At 46.8% G+C, this 10,226-nt stretch overlaps 1 protein-coding gene across 1 annotated transcript in view; it reads left to right on the top strand.

Moving 5' to 3' along the window:
* Positions 1-641: 641 nt before the first annotated feature.
* Positions 642-10,226, top strand: part of CFDP1 (craniofacial development protein 1) — a 142,375-nt gene continuing 132,790 nt past the window's right edge. The window contains exon 1 of the mRNA XM_008954904.6: positions 642-4,019. Coding sequence (XP_008953152.2) covers positions 3,956-4,019 — 64 coding nt within the window. The 5' untranslated portion in view covers positions 642-3,955. The remainder of the gene's footprint in view (positions 4,020-10,226) is intronic.

Here is a 10,226-nt window from a genome sequence, read left to right as displayed (position 1 = left end):
AATAGCCGGGCGTGGTGGCGTGCGCCTGTAATCCCAGCTACTTGGGAGGCTGAGGCAGGGGAATTGCTTGAACCAGGGAGGTGGGGGTTGCATTGAGCCGAGATTGCGCCACTGCACTCCAGCCTGGGCGACAGAGAGAGACTCCATCTCAAAAACAAACAAAACCAAATAGTGTGGTAGTCATTGGTGTCTCTTCTGAATTTGCTTCTGATTGTTACCTCATAAATAGATCATTAAAATGTTTTAATCTGAAGAAATGGTAAAGATTATATATGGTTGTACTTCCATATGGTTTAACTTGAAGGGTTCCTGTGGATGATAGCTGCATTCCTGAATAGTCAATTCTTTGTATTCACAGTAGTTACGGCTATAAAGTTGTCAAGAACATTGAATTAGCAAAAACTGAACCATGGGTCCTGGGAGAAATACAGGGTTAGGTTCCTGTGAACCTCTGGTCAACACTTTTGTCAACTGATCAGTAGGTAACTTTGTTTTATGTGTATTTCTGTTCAAAGACACCTTATTTAATATGTATTTCTTAAAAATAATCTGCAGTATTTACAATAAAATTTCAATGACAGTAGTTTGGTGTAATGTACTCTAGTGTACTGAGATTGCACTACTTTTTTTTTTTTTGAGTCAGTCTTGCCCTTTTGTCTAGGCTGGAGTGCAATGGCATGGTCTTGGCTCACTGCCACCTCCGACTCCCAGGTTCAAATGATTTTCCTGTTTCAGCCTCCCGAGTAGCTGGGATTACAGGCGCCCACCACCACACCCAGCTAATTTTTGTATTTTTAGTAGAGACAGGGTTTCACCATGTTGGCCAGGATGGTCTTGAACTCCTGACCTTGTGATCTGCCCACCTCAGCCTCCCAAAGTGCTGGGATTACAGGTGTTAGCCACCGCGTCCAGCCTGTACAACCCTTTCATTGGCACACACAGAGTACACACATATAGTTCCCATATACAGTAAACAGTATAACATACTGTACAGTTCCCACAGTAAACACATACACTACTTTGCACACATACTGTATACCCTACAGTACAGCAATACAAATAAAGGGAAAAAGTTCAAAGATGGAGCATCCTAAGTTTTATAAAAATATCAACTAAAATCTTACGGTTGATGGAGCTGCACAATGTGGTTAAACCTCTCGACCTTGGCTTGCCCCACAGAAACCAGGGGAGGGGTGAGTGAAATTTATTCTGCAGAAGAGGAAGAGGGTGGCAGGTCAACCTCTGGCATTTCTACCTTAGGAGTCTGGCTCTTGACCCTTGTTGAAGGAGTGGGCAATCTTCCCTCCCAAACTGGCTTGAGAAATTGCATTAGCCTTGCCTGCCTGGCTTTTCTGCCTGAAATCTTTAAGCATCTCGGTAGAAGGGGCAAACGCAGTGGAGGCCAGCCATCTAAATTTGAGGCTTCGATCAAGCATAGGGTCACACTCTTCCATGTCGCTAAAATTTTTTTCCAAGGAACAACTCCATTCTGATATTTTGGCTGCTGTGAGAGGGACAATTCTGGAAGTCTTGGGCCGACTTTCATGGCCATCAACTCCAATGCCTTGTTTTGCCATCTCATCCAGGTCTTCGTTGGTTGGTTCCACTGCCTTCTCTGCCAAAATTTACTCCACATCTCCTTCCTTCATGTCATCAAAGCCCTCTCCACTTACCTGCTGTGCCATATGCATTATGTCTCTGACAGTGTTCTTTATATTTTCTGTAACACCTTCAAACCCTTCAAAATTCTCCACGCAGTCTGGCCAAACATTTTCCCAACAGTTATTGGTAGTAGCCTGACCAATGCTCTCCCAGGCTGTGCTGACATAATCAATAACGTTGCATCTAGTGACCGACTTCCAATAGTCCAGCATGGTGGTTTCCTTGTTGGTCCTGAGAGCCTCACAGGCCTTCATATAAAGCTCCCTTGTGTAGTGTGCCTTGAATGCTTTTATTATGCCCCGATTGAGGGGTTGGATGAGAGACTTAGTGTTTGGGGGCATAAAAAGAACTCCTATGTTGGCGTGTGCATTTTCGAGTTATTTGCAGCAATGGATTGTAGCATTATCCAAAATTAACAAAACCTTGAAGGTGCCCGGCGCGGTGGCTCACGCCTGTAATCCCAACACTTTGGGAGGCCGAGGCAGGCGGATCATGAGGTCAGGAGATCAAGACCATCCTGGCTAACACGGTGAAACCCCGTCTCTACTGAAAATACAAAAAATTATCCGGGCGTGGTAGTGGGCGCCTGTAGTCCCAGCTACTCGGGAGGCTGAGGCAGGAGAATGACGTGAACCCGGGAGGCGGAGCTTGCAGTGAGCCGAGATTGCGCCACTGCACTCCAGCCTGGGCGACAGAGCGAGACTCCGTTTCAAAACCAAGCCAAAACAAAACAAACCCAAACAAACAAAAAACAAAACAAAACAAAACAAAAAACCCTTGAAGGCAAGGTTTCTGCCCTGGAGACAGTGTTCAGCTTCTGGGATGAAGCAGTTGTGGAACCAATCAGACATCATCCACGCTTTTTTGTTCCACCTCCAATAGACTGGCAGATGGTTCACGTATTTCCCGTTAAGTGCTTGTGGATTTTGGGTTCTGTACACCATTAGGAGTTTGCACTTTAGTCGCCCTTGGCATTGGCGCACAATAACAAGGGTGCATGATCCTGGCATGATTTAAAGCCAGGGGCTTTGGAGGCCGTTTGCATTATATAGGTTCGTTTGCCAACATCCTTGTAAAATAAGCCAGTCTCATCCGCATTGAAAACCTGCTCTTTCACATAACCCTTTTCCTGTATAACACTTAGCAAGTATTTTTAAAATTCTTTCGCAGCCTCCTGATCTGCAGAACTCGCCTCACCTGCAAGTTTAACATTTTTCACCCCGTATCGCCTTTTGAAACGCGCGAGCCGGCCAGCACTCGCCGAGAAGGGCTTAGCATTTCTTTTGACTCTGGGTAACGTGACCACAGATATCTTTGGCTTTCAGCCTCACAACAATGCTGTCCACTATGTTTTTTTTAATCGATTGACATCTCATGAATCCACAAATTTAGCCGCTTTTCCATCTTTTCCATCTTTGTCATAGCTTCATCACGCACGATGGAGGTCACTTCAGCACCATCCGGAGCGGCCTCACGGACAGATCGGTGAATTTCCTTTTCCTTTTTCTTGATGTACCGGATTGTCGACTCGTTAACATTGAGCTCATGGCCAACAGCACTGTAACTCATGCCTGATTGGAGCTTATCCAACACGCGGACTTTCTCCGTAAGGCACATCACGGGCTTCTTTCGCTTAGGAACACTGGGCAGAGCTTCAGCACTACGCTTGGGGGCCATTTAAAAAAGCAAAACCACCCACAAAAAGCAGAAAAAAAAAGTGTCAGTAAACAGACTGCGGAAAGGACTCTTTGTTTACAGCACAGGAGCTGCGACTAGAAGGCGGCGCTTCTCCCTAGTTCAAACTTCAGCTGGGAACCTTACCTCCGCCAACTCCAAATTTTCACCCTCTGCGCATGCCCGGGAAGAACCCCAGAAAGTACCGTGATGATTGATTTTAGGGTTACAAATACATTTTAGCAAGTAAGTGAATTTGGCATTACGAATTAATGATTAATGAAGGTCACCTGTATTTCCATAGATATGTAATTTTATTTAAGCAGATTTATTATATTAAGGCGGCGAGGCAGCGCCGAAGACTACAAGTTCCAGCATGCACAGCGTCAGGGCGGGTTCGGGCTCCCAACGAGGGCCTCAGGGACGCCAGCCCGGAGGCATCGGCCGGAAGTGTCGTAGGGCAATCACGTAGTACTCTCTGCGCATGTGCAAAGCGCTGTCGGGGGCCGCCCTAGCTGCCGTCGCCGCCGCCGGGGCTCTATGGTCTCTCCCTAGAGCTTTGCCGTTGGAGGCAGCTGCTGCGGTCTTGCGAGTTTGACCAGCGTCGAGCGGCAGCAACATGGAGGAATTCGACTCCGAAGACTTCTCTACGTCGGAGGAGGACGAGGACTACGTGCCGTCGGGTGAGCGATTCCGCCTGAGGCGAGAAGCGAATTGCTCCGCCCCACGCCTCACGTGAGGCGCGCTCTGCCCCCGCGGGCGTCTGCCCGGTGGCCCAGGTGCTCCAGGGGGGCTCCTGTTCTCGAGCGTCCGCTCCCTCAGGCCCCTCATCCTCGGCCGCTCCGGCCCAGGCGTGTGCGCGTGGCGGTTCTGTGCTCCCCTCCCCTTGGGCAGCTCCGGCCGCCGCCCCCTCTTGCAGCGCGGGAACCGGCACATGGACACGGCCCCTTGTCGCTAGGGACGCTCGTCGGTCAGCCCCGAACGACACCGCTGCTTCAGAAGTCGGGGCGGCAGTCCGAGCGTTGGAGGTTTTTTTCAGCCCTGGCCCGAGAGAGCTGCTGGCCACCACCCGGTCCAAGATAGAGCTGTCCGCTCTCCGCCTGGTTGTTAGAAAGTTCTGATAGAAAGTTCCCCCTTTGATGCCTTTTGCCTCATTGTGACGTCCACCCAGCCTCTCCTCTCAGAACTTTCTTTCCTTAGGGATCTCAACCCGAACGGGGCGAGAATGAATCTTACTGAAGAAACCTTTCTGTTCCCCCTTCTTGGTCTTCCCCAGACAAACCGTCTCGTTGAAAGTATCTTCACCCGTTCACATCTTCAGTTGAAAGACTAGACAAGAAACAAACAAAACACAACCCAGGAGTCGTCCCTATTCTCTTTATTTTACTTTGTTCTGTTCTGTTTTATTTAAAGACAGGGTCTTGCTGTTGTCTAGGCTGGAGTGCAGTGATGCGATCTTGGCTCACTGCAACCTCAAACTCCTGGGCTCAAGCGATCCTCCCGTCTCAGCCTCTGGAGTAGCTGGGACTACAGGTGCAGACTGCCACGCCCGCTAATTTTTTAAAGTTTTTTTTTTTTTTTTTTTTTTGTTTTTTTTGTAGAAATGGCATCTTGCTATGTTGCCCAGGCTGGTCTCGAACTCGTGGGCTCAAGTGATCCTCCCACCTCGGCCACCCAAAGTGCTAGGATTACAGGCATGAGCCACTGCGCCCCGGCTAGTGAAGTATTTCTAAAAGGCACGTTGAAAACTAGCCATTCCATTCCTGGCGCGGTGGCTCATGCTTGTAATCCCAACACTTTGGGAGGCCGAGGTGGGTGGATCACAAAGTCTGGAGATCGAGACCATGCTGGACAACATGGTAAAACCCCGTCTGTACTAAAAACACAAAAATTAGCTGGGCATGGTGGCACGCGCCTGTAGTCCCAGCTCCTCAGGAGGCTGGAGCAGGAGAATCGCTTGAACTTGGGAGGTGGAGGTTGCAGTGAGCCGAGATCACACCACTGCACTCCAGCCTGGGTGACAGAGCGAGACTCCGTCTCAAAAAAAAAAAAAAGTTAGCCAGTCCCATCACCCCTCATCCCTATTTTATTTGATATTCCTCAGAAGAAACTTCTTTCCACCTTTTGAATTTGGTGTTATATTTCTGTTGTCTATTGATTTAACCCATGTATAGTAGGTATCATTTTTAGTAGCCCCTGACCTCCTTCCCCTCCTCCCAAACACACAAACACTTCCACCTTCGGGGCCTCCCCCACTCCGTAGTCTGCTGTTGAACCTGTGTCCAATTTTAGTTAGATCAGTATTCAGTGTTTTTTTTTTTCTTTCGAGACAGTGTCTCGCTCTGTGGCTCAGGCTGGAGTGCAGTGGCACACTCTCTGCTTAATGCAGCCTCTGCCTTCCCGGTTCAAGCAGTTCTGCCTCAGCCTCCTAAGTAGGTGGGATTACAGGCGCCCGCCAGCACACCCGATCGATTTTCTTTTCTTTTCTTTTCTTTTTTTTTTTTTTTGAGACAGGAGTTTCGCTCTGTCGCCCAGGCTGGAGTGCAGTGGCGGGATCTCGTCTCACTGCAAGCTCTGCCTCCCGGGTTCACGCCATTCTCTTGCCTCAGCCTCCTGAGTAGCTGGGACTACAGGCCCCCGCCAGCACACCCGACTGATTTTTTTGTATTTTTAGTAGAGACGAAGTTTAACCATGTTGGCCAGGCTTGTTTCAAACTCCTGACCTCAAATGGTCTGCCCGCCTCGGCCTCCCTGAGTGCTGGGATTACAGGCGTGAGCCACCATGCCAGGCCCAGTGTTTTTTTTTTTCTAATGACAGTGTGAATAAACATCATGTTGACAGCTGAACCGTATGTTATACAGATTACTTTTCCTGCACTTCTTGTTTTCTCTGGTGCTAATAATTGCCATTTTTTGTTGCTACTTAGCTGTCTATGTACTTAACTGCTGTAAACCAAAAATAAAATTCTAAGGCGCCCCCGACCATCTGAATGGACTTCCTCCTTAGCCAGGGCTCTTTAACATTTAACCTGAGAGACTGTTTTGGGCCATGATGGAAAGTGGGGGCTGAACCTGCCTCATTGTATGTCTCTGACATTAACATCGATGCAGACTTTAAGTCTGATAATAAACATTTTGCAACTTATTCTCTCTGAAGCCTGTCTGCTAAAAGCTTCATCTGTATGATAAAACTCTTCTCAGCCGAGCAGTGGCTCGAGCCTATAATCCTATCACTTAGGGAGGCAGAGGCTGGTGGATCATTTGAGGTCAGGAGTTCAAGACCAGCCTGGCCAACGTGGTGTAACCCCATCTCTACTGAAAATATGAAAATTAGCCAAGTGTGGTGACGGGCGCCTGTAATCCTATCTACTGGGGAGGCTGAGGCATGAGATCTCTTGAACCCAAGAGGTGGGGGTTGCAGTGAGTGAAGATCATGCTTCTGCACTCCAGCCTGGATAACAGAGCAAGACTCCATTTAAAAAAAAAAAGTGGCCAGGTGCGGTGGCTCACACCTTTAATCCCAGCACTTTGGGAGGCTGTGGTGGGCAGATTGCCTGAGGTCAGGAGTTCGAGACCAGTCTGGCCAACATAGTGAAACCCTGTCTGTACTAAAGATATAAAAAAATAGCTGGGTGTGGTGGCGTGTGCCTGTAATCCCAGCTACTCCGGAGGCTGGGGCAGGGGAATTGCTTGAACTAGGGGCGTGGGGTTGCAGTGAGCTGAGGTTGCGCCACTGCACTCCAGCCTGGGCAACAGAGTGAGACTCCATCTCGAAAAACAAAAAAAACAAAAAAAACCCCTCTGATCTCCACAACCTCTATCTTAACCCAGACATTCCTTTCTGTTTAGACAAACTCAACCTGTTGCCAACAAGAAAATTTTTAAATTTACCTGTAGCCTGGAAGCACTCCCACCCCGAGTTGTCCTGTCTTAATGGACCAAACCAGTATATTTCTCAAATGTATTTGATTGATGTCTCATGCCTCCCTAAAATATATAAAACCAAGCTGCACCCCAACCACCTTGGGCACGTGCTCTCAGGACCTCTTGAGGGCTGCATCATGGGCTGTGGTTACTCATATCTGGCACAGAATAATTCTCTTCAAATACTTGACAAGAGTTTGACTCTTTTCGTCGACACTGCTAATTTGACTCTAAACTTTTAGAATTGTATAAATCATCTCCCAAAATATTTACATTCATTAGATTTTCACTTTAATCTTCTGAAACAGTCTTTGCCTTCTGGCCTCCACTTTGTCTTGGTTACCTTCTATGAGTGCTCCAGTGTATTTACTTATTTATTTAGAGATAGAGTCTTGCTCTTGTCGCCCAGGCTGGAGTGCAGTAGCGTGATCTTGGCTCACTGCAACCTCCACCTCCCGGGTTTGAGCGATTCTCTTGCCTCAGCCTCCCAAGTAGCTTGGATACAGGTGCCCACCACCACACCCAGCTAATTTTTGTATTTTTAGTAGAGACGGGGATTCACCATGTTGGCCAGGCTGATATTGAACTCCTGACCTCAGGTGATCCGCCCTCCTCAGCCTCCCAAACTGCTGGGATTACAGGCGTGAGCCACCACGCCTGGTCAGGAACATTCTTATGAGACCTTGAATGCCTAAAAGTAACCATGCCCCTCAGGCGTAATTGATTGTCTGTTTGAATTCTAGGTTGGAAATAATTTTCCATCAGAATTTTAAAGTGTTACTTCATTACTTTCTAGTTTCCAATGTTGCTATTAATAAATATTTTGTTACTGATTTCTGCTCAATGTATAAGATCTGTTTGTCTCCGGAAGCTGATAGAATATTCTGTTTGTTCCCATTTTCTTTTTTCTTTTTTTTCGAGACAGACTCTGTCTCTCTTGTCCAGGCTAGAGTGCAGTGGTGGCATCTAGGCTCCCTGCAACCTCCACTTCCCGGGTTTAAGCAACTCTCCCACCTCAGCCTCCGGAGTGGCTGGGACTACAGGTTCATGCCACCACGCCTGGCTAAGTTTTGTATTTTTATAGTAGAGACGGGATTTCACCATGTTGGCCAGCCTGGTCTCGAACTCCTGACCTCATGATCTGCCTGCCTCGGCCTCCCAAAGTGCTGGGATTACAGGCGTGAGCCTCTACGCCTGGCCTTTTCCCATTTTCTAATATATCACCATGATATATCTTGGTATGAGTGTTTTCAGCCATTTTGCTGAGCCTTCTGAGAACTTTTTTTTCCTATAATTTTTTTTCCTTTTCCTTTCTTTCCTCTCTCACTCTTTCTCTTTTCCTTTCCTTCCTTTCTTTTTTTTCTTTCTCTCCCTCTCCGCCCTTCTTTTTCTCTCTATTTATTTATTTTTGAGACGGAGTATAGCTCTGTCATCCAGGCTGGAGTGCAGTGGTGCAATCTCGGCTCACTGCAACTTCCGCCTTCCGAGTTCAAGCGATTCCCCTGCCTCAGCCTCTCGAGTAGCTGGGATACAGGCGCCCGCCACCACACCTGGCTAATTTTGTTTTTGTATTTTAATAGAGACGGGGCTTCACCTCGTTGGTCAAGATGGTCTTGATCTCCTGACTTTGTGATCCACTTGCTTCGGCCTCCCAAAGTGCTGGGATTACAGGTGTGAGCCACTGAGCCCAGCCAACTTTGAATATTTTTATAGCATTATGTTCTTCTTTTGTAAATGCAGTATCAGCATTTAACATACAATTTTTAACTTACATACAATAAAATTTACTGTTTTCAATGTACTGTTCTCTGATTTTTGTTAAATGCCTAGCGTTGTGTAACCTCCACCAAAATGAACAGTTCCAAGCCGCCAACCCTCTTTAAAAAAAAAAAACAAATTCCCCCTGCTACTCTTTGTAGTCAAACAACTCTCCCTCACCCCCGGCCCCAGCCATTAGCAACCTCTGGTCTGTTTTCCATCTTTATAGTTTTGCCTTTTTCAGAATATAATCTAAATGGAACCATAACAGTAGGCAGCTTTTTGTGTCTGGCTTCTTCCGCTTAGCATAATGCATTTGAGATTCACCTGTGTTGTTGCACATGTCAGTAATTAGCTCCTTCTGTTGTTGGGTGGTAGTCCATTATATGGATATACCACAGTTTATTCTGCATTTGAACGACACTGGGTTGTTTCCAATTTTTTATGATTACAAATAAAGCTGTTTATAAATATTTACACACAGCTTTTTCTGTGAACATGGGTTTTCATTTCACTTGAGTCAATATCTAGGAGTGGGATTACGGGGTTTTGTAGTATGTGTATGTTTAACTTTACAAGAAGCTGCTAAATTTTTTTCTGGCGTGATTGCTGTTGGTAACAAGTTTGAGAGTTCGAGTTGCTCTTCATCCTCAACAACACTTGGGGTGGTCAGATTTTTTTGTTTTTGTTTTTGTTTTAAATATTAACTAATTTGGGGCCGAGCGCGGTGGCTCATGCCTGTAATCCCACCACTTTGGGAGGCCAAGGCAGGCAGATCACAAGGTCAGGAGTCCAAGACCAGCCTGGCCAATATGTTGAAACGCTGTCTCTACTAAAAAATACAAAGAATTAGCCGGGCATGGTGGTGCATGCCTGTAGTCCCAGCTACTTGGGAGGATGAGGAAGGAGAATTGCTTGAACCCAGGAGGTGGAGGTTGCGGTGAGCCGGAATTGTGCCACTGCACTGCAGCCTGGGCAAGAGAGCGAGACACTGTCTCGAAAAAAAAGAAAAAAAATTAGCTAATTTCTCCTTTAGTTTGCATTTCCCTAAGGATGTTGATGCTCTTTTCATGTTCCTGTTTGCCATCATTTTATCTTCTTTGGTGTGTCTTTTGAATTCTTTGTCCATTTAAAACATTGGGTTGATTTCAGTTTTGGAATTATATATTCTGGATATAGTCCTTTGTCAGATATTTGTGTTTTTTTTT

This window comes from Pan paniscus, chromosome 18, assembly GCF_029289425.2.
Source record: "Pan paniscus chromosome 18, NHGRI_mPanPan1-v2.0_pri, whole genome shotgun sequence".
Lineage (NCBI taxonomy): Eukaryota > Metazoa > Chordata > Mammalia > Primates > Hominidae > Pan > Pan paniscus.
The sequence above is the reverse complement of the archived record's forward strand: the minus strand, read 5'-3'. Positions and strand labels throughout refer to the sequence as shown.